General features: G+C 54.4%; 1 protein-coding gene across 2 annotated transcripts in view; it reads left to right on the top strand.

Moving 5' to 3' along the window:
* Positions 1-18,531, top strand: part of IGSF3 (immunoglobulin superfamily member 3) — a 99,990-nt gene extending 81,459 nt beyond the window's left edge. For both annotated transcript variants that reach the window (XM_075434460.1, XM_075434469.1), the window contains exons 7-10: positions 6,854-7,264; positions 9,029-9,436; positions 14,325-14,753; positions 15,533-18,531. In XM_075434460.1, coding sequence (XP_075290575.1) covers positions 6,854-7,264; positions 9,029-9,436; positions 14,325-14,753; positions 15,533-15,783 — 1,499 coding nt within the window. In that variant the 3' untranslated portion in view covers positions 15,784-18,531. The remainder of the gene's footprint in view (positions 1-6,853; positions 7,265-9,028; positions 9,437-14,324; positions 14,754-15,532) is intronic.
* The last annotated feature ends 63 nt before the right edge of the window (positions 18,532-18,594 follow it).

Genomic DNA, 18,594 nt, shown 5'->3' with positions numbered 1-18,594 from the left:
GCTCCGCGCGGGGCCTCTGCCCGGGCACAGCCCTCTGCGGAAGGACCATCGCACCCTCTCTCCAGGGGAGCCGGGCAGCGGGGAGCGGGCTGGGATGAGCAGCCTGGCTGACTGCAGGCAGACGGTGCTGACCCTGCAAGCGAGGAGGGGGAAGGAAGGTGACCCGCATCCATCTAGACTAGCAGTCAGTCGGTTTGGTGGCTGGTCCAGGGACCAGTCTTCTCTGTATGAGAAAGGAGCAGCGTGCAAAAGCGAGGGTATGGCTTTATGAAATCAGTAGGCTAGAGAGGCTGCAGAAAGACCTGCAGAGATAGGAGAGCTCCAGCTCTTTATCACTGCTGTAGACAAACATACATTCTGGTTTTGTCTGCCAGTCCAACCCAGAGCAGCCCGCCTGCAAGCAGGACCTGAGCGTTTTGGCGACCGTAGAAACTTTTGGCATTGCTGTAAAACTAGCCCTGCTAAAGATCAAGATGGCAGGTTGGTCTTCAAAGCCAAAGCCTCGGCTCTTCTGTCTGCTGGCCTGGGAGGGGGCAGCAGCTGAGCCTTCCTCAGGAAAGGGTTAACGTTGTCTCTTCTTCCCGTGGAGCTGCTCTCCCAGTAATTCAATCATGTCAGCCTGTTTGCAGGCAATAATTCATTGTTATAGGAACACTACAGTAAAGTGACAAGTTAATAATGGCAGTAATAATGGCAGGCAAAGTCTAATACTATTTCCCTTTCTCCTGCTCCTGTTGCACCAGCAGCCTCCCATGTTGGCTAATGCAATTTGCAACCTCGCTAATCCTGTTTCAGGAGGAGTTGTGTTCTGTTAAAAGAGAATAACAGGAGTCGGGAGCTGTGCTGCCACGTCGCTGCCGTCTCTGGGGAGGCTGCCCCGGCGCTGGAAGTCTTTGTCTTTACTTTGCTGTGATTTCTGTGCCATGGTTAAGCCTAATGAGCAAGGTCCTCCTAGAAGCATCTCATCTTCTTCCCTTCTGTGAATGCCTTCTCTCTGATGCCTCTTCGCTGAACGGGCTCGCACATCTTTCCCTTTTGAACACTGGTTTGCTTTCAGCTAGCCTAGTAAACATGAGGCACCCGACCCTCGCCATGTGGAGTCACAAGGCTGGCGTGTGCTTGCTTGACTCCCGTTGCCCCTGTTCCCCACGGTCATTAACACGGGTGTCCTGGCAAGCTGTGTGGAGGTGGAGGAGGCTCTTCAGCCCTGCTTTGTGGAAGGGAGAAGGGCTGGCAGAGGTGCTGAGCATTAGTGCGTGTCTAAGCCTGTGGCACGGCAGTGACCTGCAGATGGGTCCCTCAGATCCCGGGCCAACATCCCCAGGCAGGATGTTTGGGCCTTTTGGGCCAAACATTTTGCTTTTTGGGCCCTAGCGAGGGAAACGATGAGGCACATCTGGGTTGTGACCACAGGCTGAGGGGTCAGCTGAGTTTGTGCCAAAAGCCTGGCTGGTGCCCTTCAGGGCTGTACACTGAGGGTGCCGGGGAGAGGTGGGATCCTCGCAGGAAGAGTCGCCCTGGGGCCGTGCTCCTGGGGCCATGCTGCTAGAAATGAGTCTCTCCTGATCGGCCTGCTAAACCCCGTGTGTGGTGTTAAACCATGTCTAGGTTTGGGTTGGGTTGGCCTTGTTTCTGCTCTCCTCCCACCCCACACCCTTCAGCACAGTGAAATCCCGACGGAGGCTTTTAAAAGTAGGACATTGCCCAGGAAAACTTTTTGCAACACTTCATCAGTTCTCCAGGCAAGAGTGTCTTCTGGAGGAGCTCTCCCTGGAGGGCAGCAGCCTCCAAAGTGGGACGCCGCCTCCCCGCTACAGTGACGGGGCTCCCCGGGGATGCTGTGGGCTGGTGGTGGCCGTCCACCTGCCTATTCCTCCTGCGCCATGGCCGCTGGCTCGTGCAGAACTGGGTCCTTCTCTGCCTGGCAGCCCCCTCCTCCTTCGCCGCAGGGCAGCACACTGGGGTTTTGTGTGGGGCTTTTTTGGGGGGAGGGTATCTTCAGCTGTAGTTAAACATCACCATTCCCAGGACTTGGTAATGGTGGCTCCCAGGTGGGAAGTGAACGTCCGCTGTTGTGTTTTATTGCTGCCTACAAGGGAAGATGATGTAAGGAGTCTGAGACAGAGCATCTTTTAATCACAGCACTTTTAGGTACAGATTGCAAAGCACTTTGGTAAAGGTAGTGTTGTAACCCCTGCTTGATGATGAGGAAACAGAGGAGAGGGAGCCAAGTGGCTTCACCACGGCAGTGAGTCAGCGGGAAAGCAGTGAATCACGTCACTGCCACTGTCGTTCTCCTCTGATGACTGCTTTCCCTTCCCCCAGATACTTGTATAACTGTACGTACCACGTGCCCAGCTTGAGGAGACTAATTGCCTGCTTGATGGTGTGTAGAACACCCCTACCATGTATATCAGCTGGTAGAGCACCTAGCCATGTCGTAGCCTGCTGTGGTTGTAAGGTGTGCCAGGCCTGGCCCCCCAGCCCAGCGGTGCAAGCTTCGGCGACCAGAGGCTTCCGCAGGTATCCTGAGACAATGTGTGTCCTTGCAAATGAGCGAGGGTGTTTTCCTCAGCCTGGGAGCTAGCGTGAAGGAACCGTGATGCTGGAGAACAGTCTGCCAAGTGGAGTGTCTGGCAAGCCTACGGGCTTGCTGTGGACACAGCATCTCTGCCAGCCTCTCCACCCTAAGGGGCATGCAGCGTCCCCTGTGTCCTGGCCAGGCTCCAGCGTGAGTCGTCACCTGCTGAATTTCCTGGAGCTCCTCCAGCAGATGCGGCGGGATGCCGTCAGCAGGATGGGAGAGCATGTCTCCATGCCATCGGAGAGACGGTGTCTTCTGTCCCGGTGTTGCCTTGCAGCGCCCCTGCCCGAGCACCACTGCAGAGTTAAACACCTTCAGATGTTCTTCACATGGGTTGCGTGGCTTCAAAGGGGCTGGGAGACCAGGCTGGCTTCATAAAAATACGAGGGTTGTAACCGTGACTTGTTGCCAGTGTAAATTGAAAGCCGTAATAGCGTGTGTAGGGCCAATTACAGTACATCAAGGTACGATATCCTGTTTACTGGCACCCTCCAGGGAGACAGGAGACATTGTGGCAACAGGATTATGGTTTACAGATGATATGCACGATAAGTTCACCTAGACTCGTGCACCTGTTTCCCTCACTAAGCAGATGTTCCGGAGGCTGTTAAGAGAGCATCAGCCCCCTGACAGCGCGCCACAAAACGCCAGGTAACCGTGCCTGTTCCCATCGCTGCGCCCACCGCCTCCGCTGCTCGACAGAGGGCTAGAGCAGCCCTGCCCCGCACCGAAACCCAGCCCCTGGGGCAGACCGGAGCAGCTCGGTGTTTGGAGGCTGAGCCCTTTGCTGGCTCTCTGCCCGGGCAGATCCCCCAGCCAGGAAGGCGAGTTTCCCCCGTCTCAGGAGGGTGAGGTTTGGCTGGCTCAGTGCCTGGGCTGTCAGTCTTCTTGCAATCTCGCTCACGCGCCAGCAGCTACCATCGTTTCCGTGTCATGGCAGGCAGCTTTAAACATGACCTGACAAGCTGCGTGGGGCTTAAAGAGACCCAGTTTGTGCTGGAGTAAACTTACCACCAGGATGGAAAGAGATGGACTCCCTGGCGCTGTATTGTACCATTACCATCACCATCACCCTGGACCACTAACTTCAGAACTTTTCTTTTTTTCTCCCTCTTACATCATTTTTCCCAAGTGCAAAATGAGCCTTTTGGATTAGTTTGCGTATCTATGAATGGTGGCTGATGGTCATCGCTGTGGGAGAGCAGGAGTGCAAGCAGCCCCACAACACTCCCCGTGTCTTAACCAGACTGTGGGCAAGGGGTCCCTGCCCTGCGTGAAGAAGCCAACCAGCCTGCAGACCAAAGGCGAAGCTGCCCCAAAGTAACCTGTGTGCCACAGTGTTTCCAACTCGGCAGTTTTCAGTCTGTGGTCTTTAAAAGACGTGAATTATTTCCGTAGGATCTACAAAAGGTAATGAAGAAGAGGTAGGTGTGCATTTACTATGCAGGAGCTGGTGCCTGTAAAGAAAAGCATTTGGTGTTCACAGAATGGAAAAGACCGAGAATGTCCTCTCTAATTCTGTGGGAGGGAAACAAAACCTGCACTTGTCTTCCGTGGTGTGCCTCTGTTAGGAAAATAAGTCATGTTAGATGAGAATTGCATAGGCAAGGGTGTCATTATGTATCACCAATACCTCTAATCTAGAGGAAACCGCACACGGTGTTACGAACCTGTGCAAGTGCGTGCAGTCTAGCAAAGGGAAGACCTGGAATTCCCTGCCAGGACCTGCTGCTCCGACTGGGAGCAGCAGTAGAAGCGATCAAATCGTCAAGATTTGGGGGACTCGGTACACGCATGGGCAAATTCCTGAACACTGGCTGCAGTGGCTGCCGAGGAGAGCTTGGAGGGCTGGGGTAAGTGCATGTGATTTAGGGTCTTATTTTTGCCAGAGTTAGTAAGATTTCTTCTCCATCACCCTCGTCCCCACAAAAGACAACGTCTTCCCAGGTGTCGCATGGAAGCAAGCAGAGCTGCTTGCTTCAGTGCCCTTGGATGACCGCAGGGGTCCGTGCTGTTCATAGACGGTGAGAATTGCTGTGAATATTGTCCCCGAACAAGCCCTCACCGCTTCACTGAAATACATTCATCACGTACGAAACGCAGGTCTGTTGCCCCAGACACCAGGCTTAAAACTACTCTGGGCCCGTCCTCCTCATCTTCATCCTCTGGAGGTGCCGTGATGTGGGAAGAGCACTGGGAGAGATGCTTGTGTCTCGGCAGCTCTGGTCTGTGCATACCCTGGCTTTGTCTCTATGTGTGTGTTGATGCTGAGCAACCCCACCACACGCAGCATGTGTATATACTGCATTTTAATAGATATAGGGCTACTGACTTAACATACACAGTTGCTATAGTAACAGAGGTTTCCTTAGTAACGGTTGCAGAAAATAATCCAGTACCAATTAAAAATAAACTGTTTGGAAAGGGGGCTGGGGGAGAAAGGAAACTGCTGAGAATCACCTTCCCCTTTATTGGTTCATCTCCCAGGGACTTGGAAGATTGATTAATGCTTGAAATAACCTTTCTTAACCAACAGTGAGCCAAAAAGGTGGGACGAGTGTGGGTGAGGTGGCTAAGGCTGCTGTCTTGAGGCCAAACAAAGGGGAAGGAATGCGTCTGGGCTATGGCAGAAATACAACAGTGTGATACTGAATTGTTGGGTTGAAGTCCCTAGGGAGGAAAAACAGGGGACTATTTCCCTCCTCCCTCCCTCCGCTGTCTGCACACCATACCTATAGCGCAGCCATCGAGTCTGTATTAGCATACTGATTAAAGCCACAGGCAATCCAGGCTCTAGGGGAACGTCTGGTGTGTTACCAGGATGCCCATCTCAGATGCTGTGTTAGAGCAGAAAGTGTCGCTGCGGTGGGATTTCCTCCCTCCCATTTGATGTTGTCTCCCTTGACGCTCATCGCTTGCACCGACAGGCATCTGAGACCCTGGGGCCCAGGGGCAGCTGGAAGCTCAGCGTGGTGCAAGGTGAGGAGCCCACACCTTGGTGAGAGAGAGGGGACAGTGTTGCTTCCCTGCAAACACAGGCTGTGCGGGACAGCTTTGCAGGGTGCGAATGGGCACAGCTCCCATCGTGCCTGTGGTGCCACGCTTCCGCCGTGCCAGTCGTGCCCAAGGCGCTCACTCAGCTTTGTGAAGAGGTTGACCAGTTGTCCGCAGACTCCCTGCACCTGGTGGCACGACAGCATGGCCCCGTTCAGGGAGGACGGGGGACAGCATGCCCCGGTTCCTCCTCCTGCAAAGGAGGGGAGGCGGTGGCCAAGCTGCTGGGCAGAGCGGTGTACCTGGCCAGGAGCTGCCCTGCTCCCCGTGCCTTTAGCTGGCCGGGCACCAGGCACACCAAGCGCAGAGTCACAGGAGGGCTCTCCGTGTCCCTCCGTGCAGGTGGGGATGCCCTGGGACAAGGCTCGGGCAATGGGCACAGCCTGAGCACACCACGGGCAGGCTTTGTCTCCTGATTCTGCAGGGACAGAGGGATCAGGAGCTGGTGTGTCTCTCTCTTGTAGGGACAAGGGCTGGTGACACCACCGTGTCATCCTTGATGCTGTGTGACCGCTCAGCTATCAGTGTGGGAACTGCCGCTGAGCGTGGGAAGCCAAATGAGATGGCATGCCTGCGGCTTATGCTGGGCTGTGCGGGTCCGTGGTGGACCTGGAACCAGATCTCCTGGCTGCTGTAGCAGAGCTTGCTCCCTCCTGATGCTTTCCAGTCTGGTCCTCTTTCTTCTTCTCCTCTTGTGCCCACATTTGCTCCCATAGCTATTGCGTGTCTGTGGGTTGCATGTCACTGAGATGGCTGGCATGTGACAGCAGTAGAGTCTCGTTCAATTCAGTGTTCCTGGAAATGTTTTTCTCTGGAACTGGTCAACAGCTCGTTGCCCTGAGGTGCAAGTGGTATGATTTCACCATGGAAAAAACCCACTGAGTTTGGGTGTAGCCTTGCTACATTTGGTGCCTTAGACCACCGTGAATTAAGGAAGGAAATCTTTTAAAGGATAAACTGTGAAAAAGCAGCCTCTTGCTGAGGGAAACAGTAGGAGGATCCAGGAGTAGAGCAGGGAGTGAAAGACGAGAGAAGACTTGGTAGGAGAACATGTAAACGCCTTTGTCTTAAAGGTCCAGTGCAAGCGGGGCCCAGGCAAGAGCAGCCATGCCTGCAGCTGGGGGAGGACTCTCTCATCCTCCCCAAACCAGGTGACTTTTCTTTTCTGTGTTGATGACCCACCTTTCCTCATCCTTCTCCATTCCTCCCTTGCAGTGACCAAGCTGCAGGTGAGCAAGTCGAAGCGGAGCATCACGCTGGTGGAGAACCGTCCCATCCCCCTCAACTGCTCTGTGAAATCCCAGACCAGCCCCGACTCGCACTTCGCCGTGCTGTGGTACGTCCACAAGCCCTCCGACGCCGACGGCAAGCTCATCCTGAAGACCACCCACAGCTCAGCCTTCGAGTACGGCACCTACGCAGAGGAAGAGGGGCTGCGGGGCCGGCTGCAGTTCGAGCGCTCGGCGTCGGGGGGGCTCTTCAGCCTGACGGTCCAGCGAGCAGAGGTCCGAGACAGCGGCAGCTACTACTGCCATGTGGAGGAGTGGCTGCTCAGCCCCAACCACGCCTGGTACAAGCTGGCGGAGGAGGTGTCGGGGCGGACAGAGGTCACCGTCAAGCAGCCAGGTACCACATGCCGCGCTGGTGGGGTCTGCTTGGCATCAGCTGTCATGCACGGCTTGTGAGCTCGCCAAGCTTTTCTGGGGCAACAGGGATGCTCTGCTCTTTCCGCTGCAGCCTTGTCACACCCTCCTTGCATCCTCATGCCTGCACGAAGAAGGACGTTTTCCTCTTTTGATGCAACCCTCCTCTATTTAGACTGGGTTGGCATGCATTTCAGTGTCCCCACGTGAAGGCTGTCCATCTACCACGATCTAGAGGGCCACTGTATCCAGCCAAGTTTCTTATCCTCGAGAGCATCATGTAGCAAGAGTGTCGACTAGCGACCTACTGAGAGAGAAACAGTGTGTGCCTGCCTGGGAAAGCATTTTTATGTTTTGCACACAGTTTAATTTTACTCTGTGCCTGTATCCTGGCAGGTACGGGAAGCCTTGTCTGTTTTCCCTCAGTGCTGTGCACATGAGATGTGAGTAATGAATTTAATCAGGTGGGGGGAGCTGGCTGTCAGGAAAGAAGAAATCTGCTCTGCTGGTGGTTTCCGTGGCAGCGGACATCGCTGGTAAAGATGAGCTGATGCAGTAGCTAAAGGTGGCCCCCACAAGCTAGGGACAGAGCCCTCACTTTGTGCGAAGAGGGGAGGCAGGGAGGCAAGCACCGTCTCTGAGAGCAGCCTGGACCCCATGCGTGCTGCTGAGGCAGAGCATCGGAACTTCATGAGGAAGCCTGCCTTGTCCCCACATGCTCCCAGTGTCTGTTTCTAGAGCATAAAATCCCTTGAGCAGGAGGGACGGACCTGGATAGCAGGGCTGGACTAGGATGCTTAATGCATTTTCTCTGTCTGGATTTAGTGGGCTAGACACACGTTCCGTGGACAGGGGTGCGAGACTGGTACAGAGTATGGTCTCTGGCCAGTCTTCGCAGTGCAGCTTTGCCTGGTCACGCAGGGAGTCCAGCAGGCCAGAGCATGCCGCTCGCTGCCGATCCCAGCTCCTCGTTTGTGTCTGCAAAGTCCCGAGATGGCTGCAGGGCGGTCAGGGAGGGGGGCAGTCTGTGATCTGCCCCCTCCTTTACACTTCCCGCTTCTCTTTGGGAAGTACTGTGCCCATCGCTTGCTGCAGCGGCCGTACCGGGGAAGTCCGGGCTGTGCCCCTGAAAAGAAGTCAAGGAGGAGTTAGGAGTGTACGGCACGTCATTTCACATAAAGGAGCTGATTGCAGTCACCCCCTCGCCATGTATCAATGAACTTGTGGAGCAAAAACCAGGGACATTCCCAAGGCAGCAAAACACCGTGTGTGACTTTGCCCTCGTGCCACTTCTCATTTTGCAGTGGTGGTTCCTTATAGTTAGCTGTCCGCTCTCTGCCTTGGCTTTTTTCCTGTTCCCACTGCAGGAGGGCTTACTGGTCGGGGTGTGATCAGGCTACTGCTCTGTCCCAGGAGGAGAATGAGAAAAGACTGAGGTGTGATCTCCCTTCACAAAGTGTCCATGCACTTAGGACCCCCCAGGTCCTACTGGGAGATTGTGGGTTTCCAGTTCCCTGTGCTGAATGGGGCATTGTTGGTGGCTGTCCTGAGATTTTCAGAAGACCCTAAAAAACACAAGTTCTGTTTTGTTTTCCTCCTCTTCCCCCCGTCCATCTTTTTTTCCCTCCCCTTCCTCATTTCTTTTGTTGCACCCCAGGATTGTGGCCATGCAGGAAGGGCTTGTGGGCAGATAAAGGAGCCTTGCAGCCCTCGATCACCTTGCATTTCTATTGACCTGTTCCCGTAGATAACCGCCTGCAGGTGAACCAGACCCACAAGAACATCACAGTGCTGGAGAACCAGTGGGTGACTCTGGAGTGCCTGGTCAGCAGCCGGACCAGCCCCTCATCCCAGCTCTCGGTGGAGTGGTACGTCTGGCGGCCGGGCCACCCCGAGAAGGAGGCGGTGGCCCGGCTGAGCCGTCAGAGCACCCTGCGCTACGGGGATCTGGTGGCACGGGGCGACCTGCGGAGCCGGCTGCACCTGGAGAGCCCATCCCCAGGTCTCTACCTCCTCTCCATCCAAAATGCCACAGTGCGGGACAGCGGGGCCTATGACTGCCGTGTGGAGGAGTGGCTTCTCGACCCCAGTGACCGCTGGTACAAGCGGGCAGAGGACCTCTCCGGACTCATCACCCTCACCGTCAAGCAGCCAGGTGAGGAGGGTCTCGTGCCAGCAGCTTTGAGCGGTGCTCTGCCCTCTTGGACCGAACGCCACCATCTGTCTGTCATTGACAGTGGGTCTGGGCAAAGGGCAGGACCACTACACTACAGACCGTGGTGATGCTTTCTTGCATGTATTCTAGGGTGCACCGTTGCTTTTCTGGAAGGAGCATGGAGCAAGCCCTGCAAACAGATAGATGGGCTTCGGATTTTATCACCACTGCATCTGCAAATTTGTTTTTTTACAGCACTTTTGGCAGATTCGATAGGATAGGCTTCCAGTTTTATTCACATTTTGATTGAGAATGAGAAGGGAGAATCTATCTCTGCTTCCCAGGCGTGTGCCCCAGGGGCAGGATCCCTGCATGAAAAGAGAGCAGCAGGGGAGGTTGAGACCCTTGCTGGTGTCCAGGCAGTTTCTCATGCTGCTGCTCCCTGTTCTGCAGGTGAAGAAGCAGATATGGGGTGTGCAGCTCTTAAGGGCTCGTCTGTTGGTTGGGACGAGGGCTTGGGCTTCTTGATGGGGCAAGATCTGGCTATGAGGAGCCTGCCTCTGTATGGACAAGGGAGTACTTATGGGCTTCCTGGCCACCCTCTTGCCAGTGATGCTGTTCTGGTGGATCCCACTGCCTACCACCACTGTTTTGGCTGTGCCCAGACTCAGAGAGGCAGGCATCAGGGATGGCCGCAGGTGCTGCTGCTTCTTTCCAGGATCTAGTGGGGGAAAAAAGTGCTATGGAAGTTCAGACCAGGGCGGAAACTCCAGTTTCAAAGGGTTGAGAATAGAATATGGAATAGAAAAGAATTAGAATAGAATATTTCAGTTGGAAGGGACCTACAATGATCTAGTCCAACCACCTGAACACTTCAGGGCTGACCAAAAGCTAAAGCAGGTTGTTAAGGGCATTGTCCGCTTCCTCATGTCCAGTCTAAGACTACCCTGGCGCAGCTGTGAACCATTCCCATGCGTCCTATCGCTGGATCTCAGGGAGGAGAGCTCAGCACCTCCCTCTCCACATCCCCTACTCAGGAAGCTGCAGAGAGCAATGAGGCTGCCCTTCAGCCTCCTTTTCTCCAAACTAGACAAGCCCGAAGTCCTTAGCCTCTCCTTGTAGGACATTCCTTCCAGCCCTTGCACCAGCTTTGTTGCCCTCCTCTGGAAACGTTCAGGGACTTCCACATCCCTCTTACACCGTGGGGCCCAGAACTGCGCACAGCACTCACGGTGAGGCTGCACCAGTGCTAAATACAGCGGGACAATCACCTCTTTCGTCTGGCTGGTTAGGCTGGGTTTGATGCACCCCAGGGTGCAGTTTGCCCACTTGGTTGCCAGGGCATGCTGCTGACTGCTATTGATGCTGCTGCTGCCAGCACCCCAACGTCCCTTTCTGCAGGGTGGCTCTCCAGCCACTCCACTCCCAGTTTATACTTGTGTACAGCATTACTCTGTCTCAGGTGCAGAATCCAGCATTTGGACTTGTTAAATTGCATCCCATTAATCGTTGCCCAGTGCTCCAATCTATCTAGATGCCGCTGCAAGGCCTCTTGTACCTCAAGTCAACAGCACCTCCCAGTTAGGTATCATCAGCATACTTGCTAATGGTGCATTCATGTCCTGCCTCCACATTCTTGATAAGTATATTGAACAGAACTGGCCCTAGAACTGAGCCCTGAGGAACACCGCTGGTGACTGGTCACCAGCCAGATGTAGCCCTATTCACTATAACCCTTTGAGCTCTGCCCTGCAGCCAGTTCTTCACCCAGCGCACCGTGAACCTGCTCATCTCAGTTGGACAAGTTATCCAGAAGAATGCTGTGAGGCACAGTATCAAAAACCTTACTAAAATCCAGAAAAACTACATCCACCACCTTGCTTTCATCCACTAGTCGGGTGACCTTATTGTAGGAGGATATCAAATTGGTTAAACAGGAGTTTCCCTTTGTGCACCCATGCTGACTGTGCCTGATGATTGCATTATTCTTTAAATGCCATTCAGTAGTACCCAGTAGAATCTTCATAGTTTTTCCAGGAACTGAGGTTAGACTAGCAGGTCTGTAGTTTCCTCACACCCTTTTTGTAGACTGGAACAACATTGACTAGCTTCCAGTCAGCAGGGACCTTCCCAGGCTCCCAAGACCTTTGGTAGATGATCGACAGGGATCCTGCCATAACATCTGCCAGCTCCTTCAGTACTCTGGGATGAATCCCATCAGGCCCCATGGACTTGTGAACGTTCAGCAGGTGCATGCTGGTCCCTTTCCATTTGTGGACACTGAAATTGTCAGTCATTGTTCCCACACTTGTGGTCCTCTGACTCAGGGGACTGGACAGCCCAAGGTCTATCAGTATTATTAAAGACTGAGGCAAAAAAAGCATTGAATGGCTCCTCTTTTTCTTCATCCCTAGTAGTCAGGTAACCATCTTCAACAAGTATTTGTCCAACCATCTTCAACAAATGTTGGTCCCATGGTTTTTTTAGACCTCCTTGCTATTAGCATACCTAAAAAAAGCCCTGCTTGTTAGCTGACACGACACTGACCAGTTTCAGCTCTAACTGAGCTTTGGCCTTTCATGTCTTCTCCCAGCATATGCAAACCAGAGCTCTTCCTGCAAAGCCTGATCTTGCTTCCAGAGATCATACAATTTCTTTTTTCTTCTGAGCTCCACGAGTTCCCTGTACTGCGAAGCTGGCCTTCTGCCTCACTTGCTTGACTTAAGACACAGTGGAATTGTCTACTCTTGTGCTTCTGAAAGGTGGTTCTTAAAGACTGACTGGCACTTGTGGACTCGCAAGCCCTCAGAAGAGGATTCCCAGGGTGCTCTGCTAAGTGTCATCTGTTTTAACAACAGATAAGCTGCAAGGACAATTTACCTTGGAAAATACGGATTCCCTAGTTTTTGAGGCATATAACTTAAGATGAAATGTCTGCCTTAAAGGCTGTAGGTGAAATAACAGTTACGGTCTTCATCTGCTGGGTACTTTCCAGCATGTAAAGCAACCACTCCACAAGTACGGCTGTGGTGCCTTATGCCTCCTCATTCCAGCAAGGTGTCAGCCTTGTCGCTTTGCAGCAGAGCTGGCAAAAGGGTAAAATTCTGGAAATCACGGTCATTCCTGGCAGAGAAGATTTGTACTGCGAAGGAGGAGCTCTCGCAGGGGATAGCACAGCCCTTGTCCTCCAGGTCCCTTGCTTGGGCAACTTTGCTGGCCGAGGTGGCTTGAGCAGAGACCCCCAGGCAATCCCTGTAGCCTGGCTGCCCGCACGGTTGTCAGTGCAGCTCTTCATCCAGGCTGAGAATTGCCAGCCCTGATGGCGGTTGGGGGGGGGGGGACGGGGGGACTGGATGGACGGACGGGCGGACGAGCAGCAGGGGAAATCCTTGAGGCTTATTTTGAATTGCAGAAGGACGTGGAGTGGGAAGAAGAGAGGGAGTTGGGCGTGCACTAATTCAAGATAATTTTTTTCTAAAAGTCCTTTGTTGTTGTTTGTTTTTATTTCATAGCAGCCAGTACTTAACAAAATGACTAAACTTGCTTGTGACTCATGTCTCATTAGTGAGGATCTCCGTGCTCATAGTCTTTCAGGACTATAATCACGAGCAGCAGGGGGGGGGAAAAAACCTCTCAGCACATTCAGACAACAGTTCTCCTCTTTCTGCTTAACCTGCTGAGGTGGGGGAGGATTTGTGTTGGTTTTGACGAGCCGTTTCCTTCCCCTCCTGCTGTTCCCCTCAGTAGTCCCTGAAATCTCAGGACTTACCTCGTTCCTGCTGCTGCTCAGGAGCTTTTCCGGGGCAGATGTGAACTGAAAACGCTCGTGTTGCCTACAGCCTGAAGAGCTCTGGCCTTAATGAACGTTCCCCTTACAGGACCATTTAAAAGTGTAGGGCAGGTGCTGTAGTGAGAAGCCCCGCTGGGCACAGCAGTCCCGCGGCTGGTGAGAGCTGGGGGGCAGCAGCCCCCTCCTGTGGGGACCCCCGGGGTCCGTGCAAGCAAGGGGTTGCCCGGCTGTCTTCGCTGGAGGAGGAGGAAGGTGCCTCTCTCTTCAGTGAGCTATCAGCTTGCCCTTCTGCTCAGCCCCCGTGTCGGAAAGGGCTTTTTAATCTTTAAATGAAAGCTTAGATCCGGACTGATTGCGATCCCTGGAGTATGTGTTCCCTGGCAGGATGACTAAACCAAATGTTAATTGCTCTTGAAGTCAGCCTTTAATCAACTCATCTTGGGTTCTGACCGCTGTATCTTGTTAGGTAAAAACATCTCTTTAGCCTTGCAGCAAGAAGTAGAGAAAAAAAAAACGAGAGAGGGAGACTTTCAGAAGCGTCTTTGCTGTGTCTGTGCTGAGGACATCTCCGTGGAGGAACCTCTTACATAAATAACTTGCCAGATTGCTGGAAAAAGTCCTCTCCTCTCCTGTCGTACTGATTTTCAAGTCCTTTGAGCGCTCTCGGAGAAATTAAAAATCATCATGGAGTGCAGTGCTCTTTGCAGCGGTAGCTGGGGAGTAGTAGTAGATTGCTCTTCAGCACACGCACCGAACCTGGGTATTTCTGGTGGGTTCTCATAGCGCGTCTGGATGAGCTGCGGCAACTTTCTCCCCTCACACACACACACGCTCGTTGGTGCAAGGGTCCGCGCGGGCAGGGCGATGGCACGGCGCTCGCAGCCGGCTCCTGTCTGACCCTGCGCCGGGGGCTGAGGATGCTGCGCCTGAGGGGTTGACCGCAGAGGTGCCTGTGGGACCTGGCAGGCTGCAGCAAGCCTTGGGCTTTTGCTGGGATCGCGCCCGGCACCGGAGTCATGAGTCAGTTTGCACTGGGGCGGGGTGACCTGGGCAACAGCATTTTGCTCAGCGCTCACCTCTCCCACTTTGTCCTCTCAGATCCCACCTTGCAGGTGGACACGGCCACTGCCAACCTCACAGTGCAGGAGAAGGAGTCCTTCCCGCTGGACTGCAGCATCCTGTCCCGCTCCAGCCCGGACTCCCACTTTGCGGTGACGTGGTACAACCTGCGGGCCAAAGAGGCAGGCGGCCACGCCGAGGAGGATGAGGAGGAGGAAGAGAGGGAAGCGGTGCTGAGCGTGGGCCCCGATGCCGTCTTCAGCCCCGAGGCCGGTCGCTGGGAGGGCCGCCTGCGCTTCCAGAGGCTCTCGGCGGTGCTCTTCCGTCTGACGGTGCTGCAAGCCGGCGGTGCCGACACGGGCAACTACTCGTGCCGCGTGGAGGAGTGGCTGGCGGACCCCAACGGCGTGTGGTACCGGCTGGCGGAGGAGGAGTCGGGGACGGTCGCTGTTCATGTGCAGGATGCAGGTGAGAAGAGGTGACGACCCTCTTGGAGGCATGGCCCTGGCGTCCCCGGCGTCTTTGGTTCAACCAAGATAAAAAGGCCACGGAGTGAGTGGGACAGGGTCTCAGCCATACCGGGGAAAGCCTGTGATGGCGGTGCTTTTTCAGTCAGTTTGATGGCTCGTTGCCCAGCTCTTGCTTGGGTTTGAGCGTCTGCACTGCACTTCGCTCTGTGCCGGAGCTGCCCACCCCACAGCACTGAACGCCTGGTGTGTGCTGAGTCAGCGGGGTCGGACATTGCCCCCCGCTGGGGTTTAACCTTTCCCTTTGGGAAGCACCCTGGAAGTTGGCTTAGCTCTGCACAAGGGTGGGAGCTGTGGCACAGGGGTCTGCTCCCAGAAGCTCTTGAAGCCATCGGATGGTTTAGAGGCCCCGGAGATAACCGAGGTCGTGAGAGTTTTGTGGGCCCTTGAGGGAGGTACCCTGGGGTGCTGCCTCCGTGTACTGCTGCTGAGGGAATATTAACGCTTTGCGGGGCTCCCCGCTTTGTAAGATACCGTCCAGTCCGCACCGGGGAGGGTTCTCCAGTACTCGTGACACTCTTGAGGGGATAAAGGCGAAATGTGTCCTGCAACAACTTTCTTCTACTGCTGTGTTTTCCAGTGTTGGTGTTTTTTTCGGAGCCCCACCTCCTGCATTGACAGAGATTAATGAGCATCTGGTATTTTATGTTTGTGAAGAAGTTTGTAGGCCCTGTGTTGCAGAGAATCCGTGAAATGTGACCGTACTGTGTCTCTTTCCAGGCTCCACACTGCAGTCCGTCATCTGCTCCAACGACGCCCTCTTCTACTTTGTGTTCTTCTACCCCTTCCCCATCTTCGGCATCTTGATCATCACCATCCTCCTGGTGCGGTTCAAGAGCCGAAACTCCAGCAAGAACTCGGAGGGCAAGAACGGAGTCCCCTTGCTGTGGATCAAAGAGCCTCACCTCAACTACTCTCCCACTTGCCTAGAGCCGCCAGTCCTCAGCATCCACCCAGGAACCATAGACTAAAGAGGCAGAGGCACCCGGGGGGACACGCAGAGAGAGAGAGAAGCAGAGGCACACCAGGAACCCTAAGGAACAGAGTGGGTTTTGTTCTTCTTGTTTCATTTGTTTCAGTGTCTGTGCTCCGGTGCGGTGGCTGAGCTCTGCAGAGCACCCAGCTGGCAGGGACGGGAAGGTCCAAGGCTTCCCCCAGCCCCTGTGGGATCGCACCCCCTCACCGCGATGGACGGAGGGTCCCTGCGCTTGCTGTACATAGCGGATGTTCCTCTCGGATTAATTTTGCTGCCATCGGTTGCCGTCTCTTGGGCCGTTACGTTTTTGTTGTCGTTTCTTTTTCAGTCACTCAGAGAACTGTAGGCTTCCCCCGCCCTCCACACAGCGAGGAGTTCCCGGGGGGGCCTTTGGTCCTGAGACGATCCCTTTGGAAGTAAATGTGTTTTGGAAAACAGACTGGTTTTCCTCCGTAGACTCGGTGCCACGGTGAAGGTGGTCTTTCCCCAAGGTGCGCTGAGCTAGCTCCTCCCTTTTCCAAAACCAACAAAGCCAGGTCCACCTCCGGAGGGGTTAGCTGTGCCATCGGGAGGTCCATCTCGAAGACCGGCTGTAGCCTCAGCATCTTCTTGCCTCCATCTTACTGTTCTCTCAGGAGGGAGCAATTCACCTTTTGGGAGCGTTCCCAGGTCTTGGAGAGACTTGAGTATTCAGCGAGCTTGCGGTCAGGACAAGAGCAATTTAATTTGTCTCCAGGAGCTGAAGGGGGGGATGGAAGGAGGATGCCTCAGAGCCCAGACTTTGCCGGTAGCAAAGAGGTTCCTCGTACGGTCCAGCTTACCAGAGTCGTGCTCCTCCCCAGTGTCCGTGCCACCACCTCTGATGAGGCAGGTCCCTTCTGTGCTCCGGTCACCTGGGGATGGGTGGCTGGATCCAGCCTCTGAAGACTTCAAAATGACCAAAGTAATGACTCTGCAAAGGGGGAAGCTCCACGGGTTGGGTTCACAGCCCCTGGATGGTTCAGCCAAGGAGCCCGGCTGCGGCCACGCCACGCAGCAGGGACATGCAGTTAACCACCACGTGTCACGAGTTTCCCTGCAGCTTGCACTACTTCCCGGCGCGAGCTTGGACAAGGCGAGGAGCCTGCACCGCGTCGGCACCCAGGGGGCTTCCCTGTCCCCTTGGGATGAGAGAAGTCTTCCCCTTGCGTGTGTGCGTGTGTCTGCTGTTTCTCATTTCTGGGGCTTTAGGAGGAGAAGCCATCTCTCCGTAAGCTCCCCCTCCTGGCAAAGTCACCTGCTCTTGTCGTAGGCGGTCGCTGTGGCAGGAAATGCTGTTCTTTCTGTGAAAGATATGGCTCTCATGAACCAAACCAGGGCTCTCACCGCGTGGGGCACCTGAGCTCCCGTACCCCGTAATGTCAAGTACCCCTGCCCTGTCCAGTGGAGGAAGCCGCCTCCCCCCCGACACGCCAGACACACACGTTGTGTCTGGCAGAAGAAAATGTTTGCCAAAAATGGCCTTTTGTTGTCTTCCTCGATGTCTTCCTGGCAAATCCGGCCATTCATTTTTTGCAGCATGGCTGAAGCCAACCGGGGCAGACGGGTGCAGCTGCAAGACGCCCCCATGCCTCGTGTGCGAGAGGTGCCATACCCACCATCATCATCCTCTTCAGGAGGGCCGGACTGCTCTTTGTGAAGAGGAGGGGACCTTGGCCGATGCTGTGTAGCACTGGTCAGTTGGACCCTCACGCCTCAGTGTTTCGGAGGTGGCGAAGCCTCAGGTGGGAGATCTGCACCGCGCATCCTCTCTCGCGGCTGGGAGAGGACCCACGTGGCCACAGACCGTCCCATGCCAGGGCATCTGAAGTCAGCCACCTCCGGTCCTCCACCAGAACAGTGTTGGTTTCTTCTTCATCTTCTGGGATGCCCAAATTTCACTCGTCCCTCTGTGATGTCTGCCTCCTTGAGACATAACTGCTTACTGGCTTCAGCATATGCATAGTATCACACTCCTATATATAGATATATATATGTATGTATCACACACCCACACATTTGTCTTCCCTTTCTGGATAAAGCATCTGCAAAGAGAGGAGTGGGATGAGAAGTGAATGGAAATGAAGAACCAAGGCACAAACAGCAGCAGCTGCAGCCAGTGGGTATTGTTCCGTTAAATGTAGTGTCTCCTGTACGTACTGCTCCTGGGCAGGAACTGCGACTCATTTCAGCTTTAAAGGAAAAAAAGAGAAAATGAAGTCGGTGGGAGCCATTCTTTCCTGGGAGAGCAGTGTGCTGTGTCTGAGCCAGGCTCCTCCTCTCCGGCCTGTCTGCCCCAGAGCAGGGCTCTCCTGGAGGGCTGTCCCGTGGCCCCGTCCCCCTGGGTCCCTTCCCAGCCCCGCAGCTCCTGCACCGAGCCCAGGCTTTCCCAGGAAGCGGCTCCCATGGCGGACCCTGAATGTACCTGGCCGTGACATTTCTCCGCTGCTCTGGCAGCGTGTTGCCCAGTCTCAGACTTCTCTCTGTTTTTATAAGGCAGACCCTTCCTGTAACGTTTTAACACAAAGCTTTTCAAACCACTCTCTCTGCTGTAACTTTCTGTAACGAACCCGAGAAGAGAGATACCCTATCCATGCATGATGTGGAAAAATGTTTGGGGTTTTTTTTTTTAAAAAAAAACAACAAAAACTTTGTACTATGTTGCACTAAAACATGTTTTATACAACACACCTGAGAGCTGTAGTAAACCGTGTTGAAATTGTGAGTCCTATTGCTGCTGGTTTCTGTCAGACGGGGGCTTTCATTACGCCTCTGTGTGCACTCCCCG

This window comes from Opisthocomus hoazin, chromosome 1 (genome assembly GCF_030867145.1).
Source record: "Opisthocomus hoazin isolate bOpiHoa1 chromosome 1, bOpiHoa1.hap1, whole genome shotgun sequence".
Taxonomy (NCBI): Eukaryota; Metazoa; Chordata; class Aves; order Opisthocomiformes; family Opisthocomidae; genus Opisthocomus; species Opisthocomus hoazin.
This window is presented reverse-complemented; position numbering and strand designations above follow the sequence as displayed.